At 32.6% G+C, this 26,240-nt stretch overlaps 1 protein-coding gene across 1 annotated transcript in view; it reads left to right on the top strand.

Annotated features, from left to right (window-relative positions):
• The window catches only part of LOC131844273 (adenylyl cyclase 78C), a 128,240-nt gene that overhangs the window by 86,749 nt on the left and 15,251 nt on the right, over positions 1-26,240 (top strand). The window contains exons 5-16 of the mRNA XM_059193110.1: positions 10,561-10,674; positions 13,752-13,809; positions 15,466-15,542; positions 16,173-16,265; positions 17,154-17,202; positions 18,166-18,318; positions 20,497-20,693; positions 21,835-22,027; positions 22,163-22,306; positions 23,376-23,455; positions 23,971-24,120; positions 25,862-25,998. Coding sequence (XP_059049093.1) covers positions 10,561-10,674; positions 13,752-13,809; positions 15,466-15,542; positions 16,173-16,265; positions 17,154-17,202; positions 18,166-18,318; positions 20,497-20,693; positions 21,835-22,027; positions 22,163-22,306; positions 23,376-23,455; positions 23,971-24,120; positions 25,862-25,998 — 1,445 coding nt within the window. The remainder of the gene's footprint in view (positions 1-10,560; positions 10,675-13,751; positions 13,810-15,465; positions 15,543-16,172; positions 16,266-17,153; positions 17,203-18,165; positions 18,319-20,496; positions 20,694-21,834; positions 22,028-22,162; positions 22,307-23,375; positions 23,456-23,970; positions 24,121-25,861; positions 25,999-26,240) is intronic.

Here is a 26,240-nt window from a genome sequence, read left to right as displayed (position 1 = left end):
AAGGCTAGTATGCAGGAAAATGCAATTGTTTCCTGCGATGTGGAGTTATACCTACGTATATAACACCCACGGCTACTATAAAACACCAGCCTTTTTAGATATTTATAGAATATAGATAATATTAATTAATAATATTTGTATGTGCTGTAAATATAATGTAAAATTTATGTCTATATTTATTTTATTTGAAACTCTTTATGCAGCTCAAAATATAATTATAGTTACACTAGCTATTACACACGACTTCGTCGACGTGGAATATGACTTATTTTTTATTAAATTAAACAAAATTTCTAAGAAGAAAAGTAGCCCTCGTTACTACTTAAAATATTCGCCATCTACGTGTGAAAGTCCCGTTAAAATCGGCTCAGATGTTTTATAGATTAGCAAAAATAAAGAGACAGACAGAAAAAAGTCGCCGTATACTTTTATATGGATTTAGTGAAAAATTATTATAAATTACCAACATACACTTAAATTATATATATTCATATAGATTAGTAAAACATATGCTTATTATTTATTTATTGTTTTCATTATTGCCTGTGAATAGAAAACTGCCGTAACTAAAGTATTTTGATATTGATTTTGTATATACAATGTTTGATAAATGTCGAATGTGTTGTTGTAAAATACTTATACTATAATTAGAAATTAGATAATTTATTTGTAATTTATTAATTTACGAATTCCTTAAATAAATTTTCGTTATAGATTGATTATAATGAAAATTGGCAGGATAACAAGGGGTCAACATTTCAAGGATCGAATAGGAATAGAAATTTCTTTTTTCTTTATTCAAATGAACTTACATTTCAGCACTTATAAATTGTTTTAATTATTTTTCTTAATCTACCATTAATTCGGGGTGCTGTCTCATCAAAAGAAGAACGAACAAGAAGATGAAACTTGCGTGTTGCTCACGCAAATTTATTCTTTTAATATAATTGTTGTAACTTTACATTTTTAAATTGAAATGTATTGAATATTCAGTGTAGCGGGTTCCATGAGGTCTAATGAGCTTTGTGGCATTTATTATATCTATTAGATATGATTTTCATATCCATAGACAATCTTTATCGATTATATAACCATAAATTGTCAGCATTTTACCCATTAGTGTCACTTCAGAATTCTTTTCATAAAAGCACAGATTTAGAAAGTTTATCTTATTAATTGAATCTGTGGCATTATAAAATAGAGGATATATTAAAAAGATATTTCATTTCAACCACAATTGGAAGCTGGCGAAAGTAAATTATTATTCAGAGCCAGGGGTGTGAGGGTGAGGCAGAAATCCTGATGGAGACGGCTGACAGGATAGAGGAGGATCCTACGTGCTGCAAATAAAACATTGATTTTTACTGTTACACTGATAAATCAAACTGTGCCGGTTATAATAGTATAAAATACTAGTTGTTACATGTGACTTTGTCTACTTCATTATCAATACATAGTATAAAATAAAGTCGCTTTCGCTGTCTGTCCGTCCCTATGTACATATGCTTAAATCTTTAAAACTACATAACGGATTTTGAAGCAGTTTTTTTTAATAGATAGAGTGATTCCAGAGAAACGTTTATATATATAATACATGTACACCCATGCGAAGCCGGGGCGAGTAGCTAGTTTTTAATAAAAGACAAACTATGTTTTCGAAATAACCTTTCTTTACGTCAGATTTCGTTAAGATCCGTTTAGAGATAGACAGATACACTTTCGTATTTATAATGTATGAAAATATGGATATATATATACAATAAAAAAATTCTATCGTAACGAACCACTATAGGTAGGTACTGTTAATATTTTCCTATTCTAAACATTGTTGAATCTTGCAAGTCCCAATCTAAGCAAAGCTTGAGTTAGTGATACTATACTACTGGTATAAATATTTAATTATATATTTTTTAATATATACGTCGAAAACATCCAGACGAATACAAACAATCATACTCTAGAATTAAAAGTTATGGAACTGTGCATGGAAACGAACCGGCGACATCTGAATTAAGGCGGTATGCTAAACCGCTAGACCATCGTATCGTAGTGATAGTATATCAATCATCATCATCATCATAGTATAAAAAAAATATCAATTTGATATTTTTTTTTATACTATGATGGTGGCAATCAAGCATACGGCCCATCTGATGGTAAACGGTTACCGTAGCCTATGAACGCCTGAAACACCAGGGGTATCACGTGCGCGTTGCCGACCCTTAAGAAACCTTAATATACCCTTCTTGAAGAATACTTACTTACCTATCCAGATTATCGGTACTTAGCAACCATCCAGTATATAAACGACGACAGTAAATACCGCCTTTCACCCCGCCCCTGGTTTGATGATTGATGATGGAGTAAATTCTCTTGCAGATTTTCCTAGCACAGAATAATATTGCGGATGTATTTACTAAGCAATAGAATTTTGGACAACGTGATTGATTTAACGGTAGGAATTTTTATAGATAACACAATTTTATTTGTCTTTCTTTTACATTATCTTGAATGGCAGACCACATGATAGAATATGGTAATAGACATGTACAGTGTACAGTGTAGGATATCTCAAAATATATCGTAACGCCGTAATACTTCGACTATATTTACATGCCTAAACGCAGCTAAAGAAAGCCGATTGGGGGCAGAAATAGGTGAAATAGAATAGAATAGTAATATTTATATAATAGTAAATAGTTTTATTTAGCAAGCTGCTTGTGGGTAGAAACAACTACGACACCCCTGTCGTAAACTACTGTCTATCTATTTATGCAGATGAGTTCATATGTAGAGTTATGATCTAAATTAAGACGAAAAAAAAGTCATCCCAAATGCAATGGCAACGAGCTAATCAATGTTTTGAACATGCTAAAGCAATTGACTCTTAGCCCTGTTGAATGAACATAGAGTTGAATATACATAATTGATTTGTCTATTAAATTCGGTCAATGTGAAAATATATTAAAATTTAAAATAAATTTTAACATCATATCGTCTGTGTATTATTTCCATAAAAATCTATCCATATCACTGTGAATATCTCCCAATTCAACACGCCGTAATCAAGTGTAGTAATTGTGTTACAGCTTAAGAACAGTAACGAAAGTTAACTAACAATGAATAAAGAAGTAACCAAAAACATCACAGACACGTGAAGATTAGATATTAATAAATATTGCATAATTAGGATAAAGAGCAATATAAGGTTACCTATAGATAACATTTAACTCAACTAACGAGTAGAAGAAAATTTCAATAATCCTTCACGGTAAAAACTTACTGTCTAGTATACCGGGTTTCCATTGATTTTCATATGTTATTCTACTGAGATATTAAAGAAATGATTCCGTTTCCAATATCAATATCATCGCTTATTCCGGTTACATTTCCATTTGAAGACATTTCGTTTGCGTAGTCATGCTCAATATTACTCTGGCATAAGATATCTGCGAACGTTCTAACTTCTTACACGTTGAACAGTATACATATGTATATGTAACTAACCGTGGTAGACAGCCTACTGAACCTAAATAGCAGAACCTTAAAATAATGATAGGAACAATGACGAGCCGACGAACGAGAATACAAGTGTTTGTTTAAGGAACATTCCCTTAAACAAACACTTGTACACAGTACGTGCACAACAGTGACAGTCCTATTTGTCGAGTCTGCTTTGAAGCCGAAGAAATGGCCGCTCACGTAATTCTCGAGTGCGTAGCATTGGCCATACACACACACAACACAACACCCAGAACACAACACAAATCCTAAGAACGGTGATGTCGCTCCCTGAATCCTATAAATACACCAGGAGTTTTCTGTGCTTCTAGGATGAGCTTGGCTAATTGGAATAGCAAACAAGTGAACAGAGTACCTGATGTTAAGCGGTAACCATCGCCTATATACATGAACAGACTACAGATGTCACGTTGTCATGTGATAACTACGATACCACTCATGCATTGCCATTACTATGACTACTTAGGCCAGTCAAGTCTCTTATCCTGTACTTTCACTACCTAAACTGCTTAAACACAGATTACAAAGCATGGTTTTTGACGGTGATTAAGTGAGTTTGACGCAGATGACTTTAAAAAGTCACAAGAAACAAATGCAAAGAAACCAGCGATGGACTGTAAACACTGTAAACAGTCCATCTCTGCTTTCTTTGCATTTATTTCATTGTTTGCTTTTGTGCTGTGTTATAAGTGGTTTGTTTCAAAGATATGGTGATGTCAGTTTGCCCATCAATATAAATTCTCCATTGATTACTATGGTTTCCAGTGGGAACCACGCGTGGCCAGCCTGACATGGTACATTACTAGTAATAGGGTTATCAGTGCTCATTACGAACTAGCCTATTTTCCTCCACTATTTGGGGTCAGCGGATTCATAATCAAGGGAAATAACAATGTAAATACCCTTTGAAAGAATGAGTTACATTTGTGATAAAATGCTAATGACGATGTGGTTTAATATATCTACGTCAATATTATAATTCTAAGAATTATAACTAAATCTATAATTAGAAATCCTTCATATATGTACATATGTAGATATCAGTGTACATACATATTATACAATCGGAATACTGTTCATAATTATGAGAAGCTACAGTCAGAAGTCACGTGCTCTTAATTACTGTTTAAATATGAGTAACGTTAATGTCTCTTTTGAAATTTATGAGCAGAAAGATGACATGTCTTATCGATTATAGCCATCAAGTTGCAAGATTATATTTAATAATGCGGAATCCTGTGATACCATTGAGAAAACTAAACCTTGTTTCCCCAGATATCGATAACTTTTTTTATATATTAACATAATATTTAGCCAAAACTCTTTGAACTTATATATCCTTGATTTAACTAGTGCAGTAGTTTCGGAGTTTTCTTTCCTCGTAAATATAACAAAATCCGCTATCTCTGTCTCTCTTTAGGTATAGTCTCAGTATAGATTTAACATTAAATGAATGAGATAACAATATAAAATGCAAAGATTTGCTCGTTAATATTTCCGGAATCTATTTAGTTGAGAATTTATACTTTAATAGCGTTTTGCTTTTAAAGTGACACTCAAAAAGCAATTTTGCAACAAAACTGAAGACGCCGAGGCAAGCTAATGGCAAACACGCTGTGCCATTCTAAATACAAAAAATACCAAACTTCCAACTATACAAAAACATGCTTTGTTATTTTGTACAGAAATGTGTATCTATTTACAATTTAAATTGTAACAAGTGTCATTAAAATAAACAGACAAGACCGAGTTCAAAACCCAATGACTTTATAGAAAGTTCGATCTACACTAATAATATAAAGAGACATGATTACTTTTTTTATAATAGTAAAAAACATATGAATTTAAATAAATTTTTCACCTATACATCAGTGAGTACTGCTAATAATCTTAAAAACGAAAGAGTGTCTGTATTTTAGTCTATTAGTAATTATTCACTGCTAAATAGCGGAACAAATTGTAAAGATATTTGACATAATGACAGACAAACAAACTGAATATCATAGGCTATCTTTTATCTCAAAACTCAGACCAAGTCTCCCGTAATAATGTGTAGGCTATATTCCACATAGACCAGTGTATAATCAATCGTATTGTATACATAATAAGACTACTATTACGTTCCATAACCTATAATACAAATCTGTAGATTTGTATAGAGTACAATTAATTACTTATGGAACTTCAGAAACAAATACGTGCCCGCTCTACTGGAACAAGGGGACAAGGCCTTTGTTTAGATCACGTCTACTCACAAGCACGTTTTTCTGAAGATATCAATGATTGAGCTTTGTGTTAATTAGAGCTAGAAAATGAACATAGATATAAACTCCTAAAAAGCCTATTTTGTATTTTACAATATAATACATAAAAAAATACTTGTACTGGAAATATAAATTTAATTTTTACATTTTCTTGTTTAATACACAGTATTATTATAGTAAATAGAATCTTAGTACACATTAATAATTTATTAAATATGATTGAACGCAATTATTTCTAGCTCACCCATTATACTCGTAAACCGGAGCTAGCTAGCTTCGTAGCTACTAGTCTGCTCTGATCACTGTGACTAATTTATTTTGTTACACTAGTAACTGTTTGTTTACTCTTGTGATTTTTGCTATTTGGCAGTTTATTATTTACATTTGTTAAAAGGGCATCACGCAAGTTTTCCGCTCGCTTAGAAAATGTTTCTTTGAAGAACTTTGTCTATTTCTTAACTAAAGTTTAGTTTATTGAATTCAACAAAATCAACTAAAATTTGAGTGAGTAATCTACGGACAGCCGTTATTATTCGTTTGTCAAAATATTTTAGAATTAATACACCGATAGCTAACAAGTAGAGGGTATTTTTGCGGATTAGTGGATCTATTGTTAGCAGTCTATTATGTCAAGTTGATCTCCACTTGGAAAATTTCCTCCCTGGAAATCACCCGGTTGTAATCTGTTGAATTCATACGATGCTAACTGGCTTGATTATTATTAAGTCTTGTCTAGAATGATAGGATGACCATGAGCTCGAGCCGTTATCACAGGCTGGTGCTCTATTCCATCATAAACCATATAAAAAAGCAAGTACTATACAAAAAGGACTAAAAGATTGGAGTATTGAAATAAAAAGCGTAGGGTCGAGCAGTAAATACGTAAACCACAATATTTCATATTGAGCGTGGCGTCGGGGGATGATTGATAGTGGTTTTTATTGCATTGGCGGCTGACCCCAGGCTTGCCAACTGGCACATACGAATATGTCGTCCACACGAAACTGATGGCGAATTTTATACTTACATTACGTTATATGCGAATAGCAAATTTACATTTAATATTTTTACGACATATGTATAGTATGTTATGTGAATATTGAAGGAACCAACACAATCGATCTTTAATCTGTTTATTTTGGAAGGAACGATGTGAGTTTTTTGTAGACTTGTTCATAAAGAATAAACGTAAAAAATACTTAATCGATTTCAGGGTTCTGTCTGCCTACACTGTATGAAATCTGGGCTTTAATTATGTAACGATGTTATGAATAATTCTCAATTGTAATGATTTAAAATCTACAAATATGCAGCTGTACGGATGATTTAACAGTTATAAATAAAACTCGCAACTGCAACTTTCAAATGTTTCATAGAATATCGCAAACTCATCAGTTTTAATACATTACGCGACAATAATATAGGACGAGAATTTTTAATAACATAAATCCGTAAGTAGACTGACGTAAAGACATGTCTGAAAATCCCAATATCCAAAACCACATTTTTTTTCCAAATATAGATATAGAGCGTCTGTGATATACAGATGCTCTATATCTATATTTTGAAAAAAAAAACACAATATGTTGTATTATTTTACCGAAGTAGATTTCGTGTATATGTATAAAGTCATCTATCTATTTATACCGCCAACCACCTTGCTTTGTAGCATCTGTTTTCGTTTTTAGGGTGATACCTATGGCAGTGAAAATACAGATGCATGATACTTTTCTATCATATATATATTTATAACCATTTAGTTGATCATAATGGACTATAATATATTTTAACATTATGTTTTACATACTTATTCTATTTATTACAAAATATTAATATAAAAATGACAGAGCGTTACTCGACTTACGATATGATGTGTTAGTTTTCATGTGCTTACATTGAGGCAGTTGAGAGAGTTTCTCACTTTCCGCTATATAGGTCGTAAATTTATGTAGACAGTTCATAAAAAAAGGATTTTGCTGTGTTAAAACAGGAAGAGTATCATCAATGAAAGTAGACAAGTGTGTAGGATAACGATATCGCTGTGTAAACGCATTAGTACAGTGTCGTTTGTTATCGCGACCACCGTGTAGTAAGTAATATCGACCAGGCTCGTCGCCGTCTGTACCATGATTCATTTAATATCCACTACAGGGGGAAGAGGATTGTTAGTCAAGTGGACTAATAGAGTAATGACCCCATTGCTAGCAATATACTATATCAGGGTGACCTCCACGTGGCTCCCCTGGAAACCATCGTGATAAATTTATGGTAAATTTACTACGATAGGCTAACTGACCTGACCTCGTACTCATCTTGTAATCCTCCACTGGTGACCAGTCAGCGTAAACCGGTAGCGCAGGCAGGTGCGCCATTCCATTATTATCCATAAGACAAAAAATAGCCATTACAAACTGATCCGATGTTATGAACTGAACTATTTATTGTGTCATATATTACATATATTGACTACTACAGATAATAGAATGTAAATGTCATTTTATTACACTGTATTACGCATTTTTCATAACACGCAGAATGATCATTAGCATTGTTCTTGGTCGCTATCTCGGACTACTTCTATTTTTATTGTCACTAATATTACTTTATGTGTTAATACAAAAGAATCATTTACAACAAGTGGACTTTGTGCAAAGTGGATAACTTTGTCTACACTATTTTAGCGACATTACAAACTTCTGTTCTTCAACTCTGTATTGAAATCAATTTGGACCTATAGCATTCAATTATGGTCACTGGTATTGTACTGCTGCCAACATAAGCATAATACAAAGGGCTCAAAATAACATCTACAAACAGCTTATAAATGCACCAAAAAAAAAAAAAATTTGCAAAATTATCATGAGTATCTCAACACTAACACAGTAGCCAAAGAGAACACCACTACTTTAAGTACAAGACATGGCTAGTAAACCATCCTAATGTGCTGGCCAACCAACTGATAGTCCGTGACCACATAAGTCGGCTTAAAAGGGGGAGGCTACTGGAACCTGATGATTAATCAGGGCTAACAAAACACACGATGATTCTGCTGGGAATCACACTCTATCCGCGACGTAACCTTTACCACATCTGTTTATAGTCTTCGACTAATTCCAGGATAGACACAGAAAGAAAAACTATTCTAAACTATGTTTCAACATTTTAAATGTCCTCTGCAATGGCAATTTATAGGGAATCTGTACTATATATACAGCCAAAAATCGTACTAGATGGAAACAAATTGTGAGGAGTTTCGTCACCAAGGAAAATAACGAAGAGATACCATTGTGACGTGACTATCACAACCACTCTGCCAAGAGTGAACTAGTAAAGAGGAAGACAGGTCTTCTAGTGATATGGTGCTTTTCATGGCCGTCATTTACTATTTAGGTTGTGCGATATTTGCGATTCCAGTTAAAAAAAAAAATTGTGTTTGTATAATTCAGTAAAAGACAGGTCACTCGTATTTGCTGTGCTCTACCTACATGATCAGGCGTCAACAAAAGACTTTATATATTTAAAAGTCTCGCGTCAGGACGGTCATTCTTAATACTTTTTATATGGTATAATAAGAATGAATACCAATTTTTAAAACTGAGCTATAATTAATAGATAATTAGTTATTTGTACGTGTCCTTTATTAGTACAAGAATATGAAACCCCGAACGTAGCCGTGGTTAGTAAAATTAAACAGTATTTAAGCACTCCTAGTGTCTAGCATTCATAGTATGTATGTAAATACTATATTAATTAAGTTTAATTTAGAAATAACCGTCCCCGTGTGATATGTCTAGGTATCTTCATTATTTATTCTGCATTATAACTGTGTAATTAGCTGGAGTGTGGCCATTGGTTTGTATTTAATAGATAATACCTTGGATTATAAATAAAACTAACTCCTGTCCATTCGCAGAACCCCTGTATGATCTGAACTATTCATGCGTTAGGTGATTTTACACTACGTGTATTATTATTGTTTAACTGCTGTCTATTTTGGTATCATTTTTATAATCTATACATATTTTATGTAACTGGAAGCCCAGTTATTGGTAAGTAATCACCGTCGAACATATATATCGTCTGCTGATGTTGGTAGCTCCTCTCATGCGATGCCAATAAAAGAATTCGGCTGCGTGCCCCCGACTCCTATATAAAACGTACTACTATAGAATAGAATAGAAAATCCTTTATTCAAATAAATTTAATTTAGCACTTCTAAATAGTCATAGCTTTTTTCAATCTATCGCTTATTCAAAAAGCGGTCTCATCACAAGAAGAACGAGCGAGAAACTTGCGTGTTGCTCTTTTAAATAATCGTTGTAACTTTTTGAAGTCGATATGTTTGAATATAAGCTACCTATTAGCACTAATTTATTAGGGTTAATATATTAAATCTATACTCTCTATACATATAAATAAAATTGGAGTGTCTGTTTGTAATATTGAAATAACGGTTTTTTACTACATGCAAATAAATATAAATGCGGTACATACACCAAAATATCATTTTTTACACTTTTTGTCTGTCTGTCGGTCTGTTTATTCCGGTTAATCTCTGAAATGGCTGGACCTATGTATTTGTATTAGTTTCTAGTACCCATAACATAAGCTCTTCTCATCTTGGGACTAGATGATGGTGTATGAATTGTTCAGGGATATTCTTATTATGTATGTATTTACAAAAAAATGTATCTAAGTTGTCTATTATCCATAACACAAGCTCTGCTTGGTTTGTGACTTATTATTATTATTATGGGACGATATTCTTTTACAGGGACAAGTTCAGGGCTGTGAACATGCCAGAGAAGGGGAGGGCGAGGAGGCGGCAGTGCCTGTTGGTGAGAGGATGCCGGGAGACGGGGCCAGCTGTTCCGCGCCTGATGACCAGGTGATCATATACCATGACTCTATCCTCGATGGTGTAGTGAGATGTGTTATGAGCATTCAGTCAACTATAGATATCGTCGTGTACAGTGGATATTAAGCGGTGTGTGAAATTGCTAAATCAACGAGGACGTTAAACTTTATCTATACATCTATACATATAAATAAAATTGGAGTGTCTGTTTGTAATATTGAAATAAATGTTTTTTACTACATCCATATGAATATAAATGTGGTATATACACCATATAACATTTTTTACCATTTTTGTCTGTCTCTTTGTTCCGTCTAATCTCTGAAATGGCTGGACCGATTTTGTCGGGTAGGTAGCTGATGTAATAAGGAGTAGACTTTATTTTTATAAAATAAAAGTAGCCTAAGTTACGGCTACTTTTATTTTATAAAAATAATGTTAAATTCCACGCGAACGAAGTCGAGGGTACAGCTAGTAATAAATAATGTCTCTGGACAGTTCACACAATGTCATCTAGTCCCAAGGTTAGCTTGTGTTATGGGTAGGTACTAGACAACTGTTAAAATGCATAGATATTTTTTTGTAAATACATACATAATATATATAGAAAACATCCACGGTCTTATTACAAAAAATCTGTTAAAACTCGGACGAAACGTGGTCTAAATGGTCGTGGTTTAAACCATTCCTAAAGTTAATACTTGGAATAAACCTAACATTATTACGAATCCAGATCTAACAGAGGACTACTTAGTACTACAGTTAAATCGTTCATTATGTATTCCATACAGAAATCAGTCACTCATGTCTGTCAGTACAATTACGTTCCATTTTAAGAAAACTGAAAAGATCAAAAATAATATTTGTTCAAAGAAAAATGTATAAACTAAAAATAAATTTATTTCTATTTATCTATGTCTTCATTATAACTATTTTATTAATATATAATATTTATTAATGTACTATTAGGCTGAAAATCAGTTTTAAATTATAAGTAGGAGTCCTATACGGAGAAAAGGAACGGCGAGATATTTTTATTGGATCGTTGAATGATGACTATTTCAAAGTCAAATGAGTGAAAAAATAACAATTAACGTCTTTTATATGTTTTTATTGTCGTAAAATTTGCTTTAAATATTTTTAGTTAATATATTTTTAATTTAGTTAAAATATTTTTCCAAAAACTACAACTAACAATAGAATTTTTAAAATGGAGTTTTATTTTTGCATTTAACCACTGTTAAACTAGGGGCATCGCAGGTCTAACTTTAGATATATATAAACTTCATTTTGTAATAAGGAATACATTGGTGAATGGTTTATTACTAGTGCTAAACCAGGTTTATCTTTTTGTAATAAGGCCGCCAGAGTCCAGACCGACACAAACAATCATACTCATGAATACAAATGCCTGCGAGGAATCAAACCCGCGACCATCGGCAGTAAAGCGGTGTGGTCAACCGTTACCAAGGCCGTCATAATATTAGTATTGATTAGTATGGTTTCTTTGTAATTATCCATTAGTAACATTATTTTGTGGGCATCATGATTCTGTAATGTCGAGAGCGTTGTAAACATGTATAGGCGACTATTAACAATTCCCATAACCATAATACACAATCGTTTTCTATTTTAGTCGTATATAAAAACTGCGTTTACTGATATGAATTTTAGTTAGATACTAGCGAATGCAGCAAACATTGTTTTGTCTTGTTTTAAAAATAATGGTTTATGATTGAGGGGTGAAAATTTAGGGTTGTATATATTTTTAATTCGACATAATAAAAAAAGAAAATGAAAATTGACACTAAATAACAGAAAAACTTTAGGGGTGGATAACTCTTATCGCTTAGGGGTATGAAAAATATGATAGTAGCCGATTCTGAGATCTACTGAATATGCATATAAAATTTCATAATAACCAGTCAAGCCGATTCGAAGGACTATGGTAACTGACATTGTGACATGAGAATTTTATATATAAGACAATAACAGACAGTTTACACGGCGCCATCTAGTCCCAAACTAGGCAGAACTTATACTATGAGTATTTTTTTTAAATTATACACATTAATTTAAATGTTTGTATCGTGCCAGAAATAAACACGCGACCATTGCGGTGTCCTAAACCTGCAGATTACCAGTGCCGTGAAATGCGTTTTTTATTTTAAAAATAATCTTTACTGCATGATAGACGTACAGCGAGATAATCGATGTAAAGATCTAATTTACATTTTGAGGTGCCAGACTATAAAAAATTGGAACTGTCCCGGAACGCAATTCGAATACGGTATGGGATAATGATCTGATAGAAAACGGGAATATTCAACCGGCCCTTGGGAAATCAATGTCGTTTGTGTTTAAAAGTTAGAAATTTCATTATATATATACATATATATGTGTATAACTTTGTTTTATATTGATCACTGGCGACCTTATTTATTTGATGCCCTCTATGATCTAGCAGTTTAACACATTACCTTGCTTCCTTTTTTCCGACTATTTTAATGATGTTGGACACAGCTGGTCTATACAGCTTCGCCGAACGATACGTGTGCAGATGGCACTCCAAATCCACTGAAGGTTGGGGGGAAAGGTGATTGTTAGTAATGTGGGCTGATGACCCCATTGCTAGCAATGTACCATGTCAGGTTGACCTCCATGCGGTCCCCCTGGAAACCATTCTAATAAATTCCTAGTGAATTTGTCACGATGGGCTAATTGACCTGACCTCATGCTCATCTTATTATCCTCCACTGGTGCCCCGCCAGTGTAAACTTTAGCGCAGGCGGGTGCACCATTCCATTATCATCCCATAAAAATAAAAAATAAACCCACGGAAGGTATTATGGAGCGTCTGGAAGCCAACTCCCGCCTGATGGATACGATTTTGGTCTGAGGACACCACCTCGAATCTCGGCTTAGATCGCCTTAATTTCGATCCCCATTCAAATTGGACTCGCATCACTCGATCGCAGGAATCTTGCTTCCAATAGGCGCGAGTTTCTCGCATGATGCAAATATTTGTATTCATGAGATTGAACTGATTTTAACTTATTACATGTTAATACAGATATTTTATAATAATACGGATGTTTTGTTTACAGCGCATCAGCGAAGACGATTCCAATAGCATTAATCCATTTGAAGCCGAAAATGATCCAGGTATCACAGTTTTCTTTTAATAATCGTCTTCTAATATTAAGGTGGAACATGTTTTTACGAAATTATATAGAGAGTGTTGCGACCTTTTTGACAGGATTGCCGCTTATAAGACATAACTAGAACAGACAACAGTTGACTAGAGACGAATACGGCATATAAGAAGACTGACTGATTAGGAATTTTATAAATTATATTTTATTATCACATTCATTCATTATCAACGACAACTTTAATAGTTACGCCGCGCGCCGACTAGCAGACCGTTCAAAGTCTAATATAAAAAGCCGAAAACTCTCTGCTCTTACTGCGCCAGCTCTTATCTAATTAAATTACTCATAATTGAGATAAAATACTTAAATTTCGGTATAGGTGTAAATACAGAGAACACATTTATTTACTATTTAACACTATTGTTAAATAGTAAATAAATGTGTTCTATAATAGTACTTAACCTACATAAACTTCCTAATCATATTACGTACCTTGCTAATATAGTTACGTGCTCTAAAACACTGCCAAAAGCTAATAAAGAACGAAATATTTAAAGATGTTTTAGTACAAAAATATTATGACTGTATTTGTGTATAATCTTCTTCATTTCCATAATTATTTTGCTAAACGTTTTGTATAAAAACAAAGTAAAAGTGTAAAAGCTTTGAGGGGATCGACCGTTGTATTCCTCCAATTCAGACGCTGCCCTGTGAAAACCACGTACGTGTTTAAAACCAAATTTTACAGGTAGAATAAAAAAATCATTCAGTGAAATCTTTTTTAAGAAGCTATTAAACCTTTTTTTGGGTATCCATTTATTTATTACAGAAAGGAAAACCATTTTAGTTCAATGATGATTGAATTTACTTGTAAATATATACATAGAGGTACCATAGAGAAATAAATAGAGACTACAAAATTTTCTATCAAATACACCCATAGCTAGTTTGTCATTCCCATAAGATAAAGAAATTCATAAAGAATTAAAATCGTTTATAGAAATTAGAATATATGTATTATGTCTTCCATACATCATAACGGTTTTAACGATATGAAACATTAAGATCAGCAGAATCTATATGGCAATAGTTATATATATATATAATTATATACAGTTATACTTATAATTATATATAATATATTCTTATCTATACATCTGTACATATAAATAAAATTGGAGTGTCTGTTTGTAATATTGAAATAACCGTTTTTTACTACATGCATATAAATATAAATATATACACCAAAATATTTTTTTTTACAATTTTTGTCTGTCTTTCTGTTTGTTCCGGTATTTTTTTGGCAGGTAGCTGATGTAATAAGGAGTAACTTAGGCTAATTTTATTTAAAAAAAAATCTATTTTTTTAGAAAATTTAAGTTAAATTTCACGCCGACGAAGTCGCGTATACAGCTAGTAGATAATAAAAACGTATAGTCACTTGCAAGCATTTAATAAAAAATATATTTTAAAAAATGTTTCTTACTAAGTTTTGGCAGTACAGAGACGTTTTTCTATTTATATAAGATGTTAATAAAGCTAAGTGCATGTATAAAACTCTTTCAGAGATGTTAAGGTGCACGTTGACAGCACAATAAAATGTTATCACATTATTATGATTAAAATATCTAAAAAATAGGTTTATATATGACAATTTCATTTCCAGTGAACACAGAGGGCATACTACGGACAGGGAGATACTATAAAGGAATATATTGGCCCTCCTTAACAAATAGTTTCAAGGTATGATATTATAATTTTTATAACTTTGCATAATTTTGATCTATCAATTTAACGCACACTCAAAAAATTAGTAAATCACTTCAACAATTTCTTAAAAATAAAATTACTCATTTTGAAAATGGAATGCATCTAACCCTTAAGTGTTTCGTAAAAAAAAATTATTACTTTTGAAAATAGAACGTCGAACTTAGAATTGAGATATTGTTTTGTTTAGTTTTATAAATTTATAAACATTCTTCTCGTACATTCGACTTATATTGGTGTACTGTGCATTCGACAGCGTCACCAATAAAGACATCAAGTGTACATAATTATTATGTTTCTATTTTATTATATTTTTGTAAAATTACACCATTTAATATTTATTCACTACACATTATTATGTTTTACAAATACCTACACAGTTGTATTCTTTTAGATTTTCCATTGAACTTATATAAATTTATAAAAGAGCAATTTTTAATTTTATCTATTTTCAATTATAGTGCCTATAAATGTCATAAATAAAAATTGGAATAATTTTTTTGGGAGATTCTATATCAATTTCGACAAATTGTTTTCCAATTTCCAATTAGTTTATTCCAATCGTAATCTAATTTTAAATCTATTTAATATAACGTGTTCTTTCAGGACGAAGCAATAGAAACTTCATACCAAAGATATTCCCGGAGGCAAAGGCAGAAATCACTCATTATGGTTAACGTAGTAGACTTAGCACTTAAGGTAACTGTCAATTTATAATAACTAGTAGTCGCCCAGTTATTGAAATTCACCTATGATTAATTTTACATTCAGTAAGACTATAGACAAATAATGTCTATTAAAGACAAACAATATTAATCTATGCTCAATTTGACCACTAACTTTAACAATAAACTAAAGAGTATATATATGTGTGTGTTGCAAATATACGGAAATGTATGGAAATATATGGAATGTTGTAAATACTAAAAGTAATGGTTTTTTACTCAAAGCATTTTTTTATGAATAATTAAAAATAATATTAGAATTGTGCACTCTTTTTCCACATAAACTAAAAGTGTGCGAAATTTCATTCCGTTCGCGCATAAAAAGGTGTATAGTTTATATTGTATTCGTAAAAAGGTGTATAGTTTATATTGTATTCGTAAAAAGGTGTATAGTTTTTGCTTCACGTATTAATCATATAGATTGATAATAATACTAATAATAGCCCTGGACAATTCACACAACGCCATCCAAGCTATTCCAAGGTAAAACCTGTAATACTGCGACCTGCGTAGATCTATTGTTCTCGGCCTTTTTCAAAGTATACTACTGTCAGGGATAAGAATTGAAGGATATTCTTAGGAGCGATGGTTTTTATCTCCTTAGCATAGAGTCTATACTTTCCTAAGGATATATTTAATTTATGCATGAGTGGGCTACAACCACATAGGATGTATAATGGCCTGATCTTCTTCTGCTAGGCAAAATTTGCAGATTATTGCCTATGTATATCTATAGAAATATTTAAATAGAAACAAATACCTTTAAAACCAATTAGGTTGCAAAACAAAGTGCTTGAGGCAGAATTAGATAAGAGTGTCCAACTTGATAATTTTGTAAATAATATAAATATGTATATTTCAGATTTGCCTGTCCCTCATATACACAATGAGAAATAATATTGTAAACAGTTGTAAGTATATACAGATAATTAAGTTCTACCGGTAATATACATGGCATTTTGTTTGTGGAAAGTTTGCGGTCGGCTAACATAGCGCCTCATTGCAAATCAGCTTCCATAAATTTTTGAAGTTTACTTTGAGTCGAATGAATTTTAATGGGCACGACTTTTGTATATAAGGCTATATATTTGATGTTGATTTAACTTAATACATAAAATTGAACTTCAAACATTGTATGTATATTAGAGTTAATATTCTATACGTAATATTAAAGTGCAATATCTATACAGTGGCTTCGAACGATCATCTCGAAGTGTGTAGTGAAATTATGGGCGATTTCATTAAGAAGTAAGATAAGAAATAATAAGTGAGATCATGATGGTAAAATTTATAGGGCTTACCTATCAATTTTACCATCACTGTTCCAATGGTGCGTTTTTTTAGTGTGGTGTGTAGACTATTTTCCTTAATCATACATAAACGACTGATAGAATTTTTTTTAATACAAGAAATCTTTATATATATTATATCTTAATACATAAAATTATATTAATAATTTTATGTATTATAATTATAATTAATCTTATATATAAAATTCTCGTCTCACAATGTTAGTTAACATACTCCTCCGAAACGGCTTCACCGATGTTTATAATATTTTATAGGTATGCATATTCAGTAGATCTGAGAATCGGCTACTATCTATTTTTCATATCCTTAACTGATAAGGATTGCCACCCCTAACATTTCTGTATTATTTTTTGGACAATATTTTTTTTATCACATTATCAAATCATATTTGGCATTAAAAATACATATAACCCTAAATTTTCACCCTTTTACAACTAACCTCGATTTTTTAATGACATTAGTACTTCAATGTATATGGTAAAACATGTTTGCCGGTATAGCTAGTAGTAATATGATTTATTAAGTTACAATAGCAATAAAGAGTACTTTATTGTTATCACCAGCTGATAACACGGCAGACCCGTACAACATAGCGTGGACAGTGGCGTTCTCTTGGCTGAACGTGGGCGTATGCCTGCTGGGCTGGTGGCGGTGTTTCGCCAACAACTACCTGCACTGGGCTGCTGCAGCCACCTGGATACTACTCATCGCTCAGGGTATCTAAATATAATAATTTACATTTTCATATATACTATAAATCGTTGATATTTTTGTAAATTCTGTACTCAAAAAATATACAACAATTTTTTTAAGTTATTTCCCCTTTGCTATTTTAATTTATAGAATGATTCACCCATCTGCACTACCTTTGTATCCTAGAAAAGTACCAATGAAGGATGAGAAAATGAACATGAGGTCTGATAAGTTAGACCATCGTGATAAATTCGTCAAATTAACCACGATGGTTTCCAAGAAATCCCACCTAGAAGTGGGCCTGAATCCCCATCATTAAAATTCCCCTTCCCTCAGAATAATATATTATCAGCGATTAACTTCACTTAGTCACCTATTAGGTCACTGTCTTTTATTTTTAATGATCTGTCACCACAATTTTTTTATGGATGATAATGGAATGGTGCGCTAACAGAATACGCTAGCGGGGCATCAAGTGGCGAATGATATAATGAGCATTAAGTCAAGTCCATCTTGGCAAATAGCAATTTACCACGATAGTTTCCATGGGGAGTTGCATGGAGGTCAACCTGATATTAGTACATTATATATATAAATCCACATTACTAACAATTCCCTTATCTTGTAACTTTTGAAAATACCTACTTACAGTGCTCTCTCTTGTGAAATGCTTAGTATAAACTGTTATGTAAGAGAGTGATAACTTTAAGGTAAGCGATGCTTTTTGTAACTGCCAGTTATATAATAAACGATCTGTGAAATACTGTTGTTACAAATTCTATTAGATATCTACTGGATGAGTTTTCTTCGGCTTTCCACAATTGTATAAATGTCGCTTCGGCTTTAATTTGAGATTTATCAAAAATTTAACATTCCCAACTTAAGTGGGACAAATAAAATGGTAGTAAGAATCAGAACAATATATCTATTGTTGTAAAGATCAACTTACCTAACAAAATTCTACAAATTTAGTAACTAAACTTAGTGAAACAATGGAAACGCTTTCAACTGTTACCAATATTTTATACAATAGGTATTAAATTAATTAATACAGTCTGTATAATAAAGAATAAGTTTATTTTTACATTATTAATACAGCTCCCAATACTTTCAATTAAAGTTTGACCTGGATATTTCAATGTTAACTAAACTGATATTTAATATAAAGAGTTTGTATTATATAACGCTAAAAAACTATTTGACTTATTTAAATGATGATATTATACAGGTCTCTATAATGAATTATGAACATGTGTTATCAGGGAATGAAATGGAGTTTAAGTTATTTTAATAATATTTGGGATTCTTACGGTAGTTGTACTCGTGAGTAGCCGAAGCGCGTCGCTTGTCTGAACCAAAACATTCTCCAAAAAGACAGATTAGTGTTTTTATTTATAAGGATAAACTCAAAAATAATTAAGTGAATTGAAAAAATCTATTTCTATATTATATATACATATTAAAAAATGTCTAAGTACGAGTATATCTCGGTTGTCTAGTACTCTAACACAAACTTTGCTTAACTTGGGATTAAAAGGGACTGTGTCAATTGTCTAAGGTTGTCATTATTTTATGCATAAAAGGAGAGTAAGATGGCTGCTGATAGAGATGTATTAAAACGATGATATGCTGTGCTGATCCCAAATAATGGGATGAAAGGCAATAATGACTCCATGAGTATTATTGACTTGGTTGTATTTTATATGAGCAGCGCCACAAGATAAAACTAGTCTTCAATTAATTAGGTATGTACAGGTAAGTAGTTAAGACGTGACCCTTAGGGGTCACCTAGTGTTTCAGGCGTTCATAGGCCACGGTGACCGTTTACCTTTATATGGGACATATGCTTGTTCCATCGTAGCATTGCAGCGGGGTGGTTATCCTCACACTATAGCGTTATATATGATGTGATGAGGTGTCGCTACAGAATTTATTTGTTTAGCGTAGTATCTAGGTAATAAGTATACTGGTGAAGTAATTGTACTATTTATTGTACATTAGTTAGTTTATTCATATGTCTTATTAGTAACGCGTACATTCGGACGATGAGTCGGGACGTAGACTAATTTTACATTTAACTTAAATCTATCTTATCTGAAGAGGTACTAATGGACCCTTACATCTATTCTCGAGTGTTGATAGAAATATTACAAGTGTAGGCACAACATAAAAGATATAATTTCTATTTTTGTATATTTTAGGTTTAAGTGGCCAGGGTATCGGGTTCCAAGCACCTGAGAATCAAGTGTGGTACATGCTGTTCATAATATTCGTGCCGTACGCGATGCTGCCGCTGTCGCTCGGCTGGTGCATTGTTGTTGGGGTGCTGTCATCGCTAGCTCATATACTTACCACGCCGACCAGCATTAAAGAGCTCATGGACAGTTACCCTCATGCGGTCAGTAGTTCATTAGATATTTTCACGCACATTTTTGTTTATGGTTATATCTTTTTTTTTTGGTATTTATTAAGTCACCAACAAGGTTTACACCAACACGATTACATATAAATAAAATTGGAGTGTCTGTTTGTAATATCGAAATAACCGTTTTTTACTACATGCATATGAATATAAATACGGTATATACACCAAAATAACATTTTTTACAATTTTTGTCTGTCGGTCAGTTTGTTCCGGCTAAACTCTGAAATGCCTGTACCGATTTTGACGGGATTTTTAGTGGCAGGTAGTTGATATAATAAGGAGTAACTTAGGCTAGTTTTATTTTAGAAAAAAATATTTAATTTAGACAATGAAAGTTAAATTCAACGCGGACGAAGTACAGCTAGTTATATATACACATAACACATTAACCGTTAATTATAAGCAATTAAGATATTTCCAAAAATGAAGTGTTGACAGAAATATAGGTACATTTCATACGGTACCTTCTCTTATGGATGGTAATGGATTTGTGCACTAATCTGCGATACTGGTAGGTATATACTGGCGGGGCATGGGGCGTGGACCAGTAAAGGATGATTGGATGAACATCAAATCAAATCAGGACTGATTTCCTTCAAACTGAAACATAGCTTACTAACATCACTTTATGCTACGGTACTGTAGTAGTCGCTTTTTTATTAAATTAGTTACACTCTGTTATACATATCAGAAATACATTTTTTTTTCTAGCCATGCAAACTCGTAGTTACTGCAGATAAACGATTACTTGCATGATGAGCGTGCATGGCAATAGTTGTTCATGCACGGGATTTTCATTTAATGTTAGATATACATCTATATAAAAATACATTATAAATAAACTGGCTTTTTAAAAAAATAAGTAATTCAATTGAGTTTCTTGCCAGTTCTTCTCAATTGAATCTATATACTGAACTGGACGGTAGGGAAAAAATTGTAATATATAAAATTTTACGTTCATAAGCAGCTAAAATGTCCTACATGAATAAATGATTTTTGAATTTAATATTGATAACGCTATGAGTTTTAAGTTTTTCTACAAAAACATTGTTGTCATTAAACTTTAGAGTTTCCAATGTACTTTAATTGATTTAAAACATCTTAATGATTTTAGGCTCACTCATGTTGCACGAGAATGTTGATTAGCAACGCGTTGCTGTACACGGCTGTTAACTTCGCGGGCATGTACGCCAAGTACTTGGCCGACTGGGGACAGAGGAAGGCCTTCCTGGAGACACATCGGTCCATGGTCACCAGGCAGAAGACAGAACGGGAAAGCGACAGACAGTGGAAGTTGTTTCTGAGTGGTAAGATAAAATACTCAACAAAATCAATACAGATAATCTGAAACAACTTAAAAAGCCCGAGTCATTGGGTGGGACAGGCGATAAATAAGGGGTGGTCCCACATTAAAATATTCATTATAATTTATTTGTTTTTAGTGATACCGGTTTTCATAGCGCGTGAGATCTACAGCAGTGTTTCGAAGGTGAAAGGTGAATTCCAAGAACAACAATTCAATGATTTGTACATACAGCGGTACCAGGATGTTTCTATACTTTACGCTGATATCAAAGGATTTACAGGTGATCTACTATACACACGCCAATATTATATACTTATTAAATTTATGTTACCGCAATTCGGCTACTTCTTTGTGATTAGAAAATTACTTTTATACTTACTGTATTACTTATTATAAATACGTCAAACATGACACTTAACTACATATTTTAGTCTTCTTTTCAAGCAATAAATTAATAAAAGACTTTTATTCAACATAATTTTGTAGGTGTACAATAAACATTTTTACTATTTTATTAACTACCTTTTTGTAACTACTTTACTTTTCAAACTTTAGCACTCTAGGAACACTAAAAAATACCAATTAAGGCCTTAGAGTGGAACAAGAATAATTAAAATTGATGTCTGAATCAATGTATATGATTCAGATATCAAATTAATGTCGTGAAATAATATTAATGTGTATAATTTGCCAATATTACTAATATGGCTATTTTATATATATAAATATCCGTTTTAGACAACATTGTTTATATAACTACCTTTATAATATTATACATATATGAACTCCCGATAGTTCGATGCTATTACAAAGATCCTGATCACGGGACCCAGTCGCCCAACCCAATATAATATGATAATTCTAAACAATTCTAAAGTTTAATACAATATGGCTATTATCTTTACTGTAAACATTATGCTTAAGTATCAATAAATAATAATTATTATACTTTTACAAGTAAAATACTAGAAGCATATAGGTATCTAATGCGTCTGATGACTGAGATGTGCTGAGGGTTTTAATAAGGAAAATACGGAGATAAAATAAAATGCGATATATAATAGAAAGTAACAATAAAGAATTGAATAATAATAAAATAGAAGAAATTGAAAAATAGTATAAAACCTTATCAAGGTGTTTAACACTCTAGAAGTATTATACAAATAAAAGACGTACCAAGGTTAATTGACAATTTAATTTTTGCATTAACTATAGCGCAACTATATTGCAACAAAACTATAAAATTGAAAATCTAGTATTTCATACTGTAAACTGTTACGGCCAATACTTATTACAATTTATACACAAGGAGTTCACTACAATACTTATAATAATTATTTCACCAACAGAACTGTCGAGTAAGTGCAGCGCGCAGGAGTTGGTGAAGCTCTTGAACGAATTATTCGCCCGTTTCGACAGGTTGGCATCGGTGAGGCTCCATTGTTGGTTTCGTGTACCTCGATTATTTTATTATTTGTAAAACTAACAATAGCTAAACGAGAATGATTACGCGAGATGTTGATGAGTGGTAGATTCAAAATTTAAGTATGACTATTCAACTCGTTCTTCTTGTGATGAGCAAGCTCTGTTTACTGTGGGACTATTCCAGGATTTTTTTATGGATGACAATGAAATGGTGCACCCACCTTCGCTTCGCTAACGGTATACGCTGGTGGGGCACCAGTGGATGATAAGATAAGCATGAAGTCAGGTCAGTTAGCCCATCGTTACAAATTCACCAAGAATCTATCACGATGGTTTTCAGGAGGAACAACGTGGAGGTCAACCTGACATGGTACATTGCTAGCAATAAGATCATCAATCCACATTACTATCAATCCCCCCCCCTCCAATTGTCCAAGGTTGTTATTATTATTTTCCCTCTTCAAATGAATGAAAATCCTGTAAGCTATATAATTGAACTGTGTTACTGTATTGCTACAGGACAATTATTGCCTGCGCATCAAGTTACTGGGCGACTGCTACTTCTGCGTGAGCGGTCTGCCGGAGCGGCGCGACGACCACGCGCACTGCACCGTCAACATGGGCCTCCACATGATACGGGCCATACGCGACGTGCGATACAACGCACAGGTAACTCTCACCACTCCACCATATATACGAGTATATATGCGAATAAAATTAACAGCTCTCCACTAAATATATATTAAAACCAGCTGTTCTTCGACTTCGTCCGCGTGTAATTTAACTTTATATTTCTAAAATAAAAAAAAAGCCTAAATTACTCCTGCCAAAAAAAGTCCTTATTATATCAGAGATTGCCAAAAAAAGTCCTGTCAAAAATCGGTCCAGCTATTTCAGAGATTTGGTGTATGTACCGTATTTATATTCAGATGCATGTAGTAAAAAACGGTTATTTCAATATTACAAACAGACACTCCAATTTTATTTATAGATATAGATATAAACGATATTTACATAATTATTTTTATCTGTATGTTGGTCTGTTTATTCTTGCTAATATCTGAAACGTCTGGACTTATTTTGTCGAAATTTTCACTAAACAGTAACTTAGCCTACTTTCGTATTAGAAAATAATATTTTTAAATGAGTGAAATTTCACGCGGAATAAGTCGCGGGTAACAACTAGTTATTCTACTAAAATTAATAATATGAAATTTTGTTTACCTTTGCATGGTCGATGTCGCCAATTTCTGCCACCAAACAGCTTAAAATTACATGTTGCCGTGGTAGGATCCTATGTCCCCAGGAATAACAATGTCCAAACTAAGCAACCAAATATTGTAATCCTTAATTCACTTGTATTTGAAGTCGATAGAATGTTTTACATTCTTGCTTGCCAGTTTAGCGTAATGGGCAATCACCTCTCCACTGTAGCATATGTATACCGCGGATTTACTCGCATTGAATCCATTAAAAAATATTTGTTTTTTTTTTAAATAAAAATCCTATGTTCATTCTATTACCTCCAAGAATATGTGTACTAAATTTCATGATGGTCGATTCAGTAGTTTTTGCGTGAAAGCGTAACAAACATTCCTACTTTCACATTTATATTATGAGTATTAGTAAGGGAGGTGTTTCTGTACTTTACTTTGTTGTTCTCTATAGTAGCTTGTTGGTATAGAATAGAATAGAAATAGTTAATTTTGCATGCCAGTTTCTGGTGAAAAGTGTGATACATAAATTATAATTTTTAAAATCCTGTAAACCACTTTTCAGGCAAAATAAAGATATTTGTATTCAAAGAAAATCATTTATTCAAATAAACTTAATTTAAGCACTTTTGAATAGTCATAACAATGTTTTTTTATCTATCGCTCGTTCGGAAAGCTGTCTCATAGCAAGAAGAACGAGCAAGAAACTTGTGTGTTGCTCTTTTAAATAATCCTTGTAAGTTTACATTTACAAGTCGAAACGTGTGAATACAAACTACCAACCAGCACAAATTTATTTAGTTCAAATATAAATATACAATAAGATTAAATCAGTCGTAGTGATAAGAGCAGACCAGTAACAAGCAGAACTCGTTCACGAGTATGACTGATGAGCCAGCCATCACTGCGCTGGACCATATTTTAGTGTTTATAGTATACAAGTTAAATATTGCACTCCCGTACAATTATTAATTTCATTTTTCTTTTGATGCATAGCCTTATACTATATATACGAGTTCTAAACGAAGATTCGTAATGCGGACTGGCTTATATTAAACGTTATACCGAGGTATACACAATACTGATGAGCTGATAGGCTGAGAACAATGTTCATTGTTTGTTTATCAGTATCATTATAGACACTTGTTTGTTTTAAAACCTTTTCTTTATTTTGTTCGGTATATGTTGTGTGTCAGGTGGACCTGGACATGCGTATTGGCATTCACAGTGGCACAGTGCTGTGTGGGGTGCTCGGGCTCCTCAAGTGGCAGTTTGATCTCTGGTCGCATGACGTCACTCTCGCTAACCACATGGAGAGCGCCGGCCTACCGGGGTCAGTAAGCTTATTTATATATTTTTCTATACTGATGTTATGCATTATATTAAAAAAAAGCTATGGTAAGCGATAATCGTTGGCTATGATTAATGGATTACATCTTAGAATCTGTATGATAGTAAAAATCGACTACAATGTTACAAATAATAAGGTCGATGTTTGAATGGGCTAGTTAAACGTATTTTCTGTCAACGTCAATAGTATATATACCTATGAATATATGATTTATTAACATCACT

This window comes from Achroia grisella, unplaced genomic scaffold (genome assembly GCF_030625045.1).
Source record: "Achroia grisella isolate CSIRO2021 unplaced genomic scaffold, CSIRO_AGI_Agris_v1 utg402, whole genome shotgun sequence".
Taxonomy (NCBI): domain Eukaryota; kingdom Metazoa; phylum Arthropoda; class Insecta; order Lepidoptera; family Pyralidae; genus Achroia; species Achroia grisella.
This window is presented reverse-complemented; position numbering and strand designations above follow the sequence as displayed.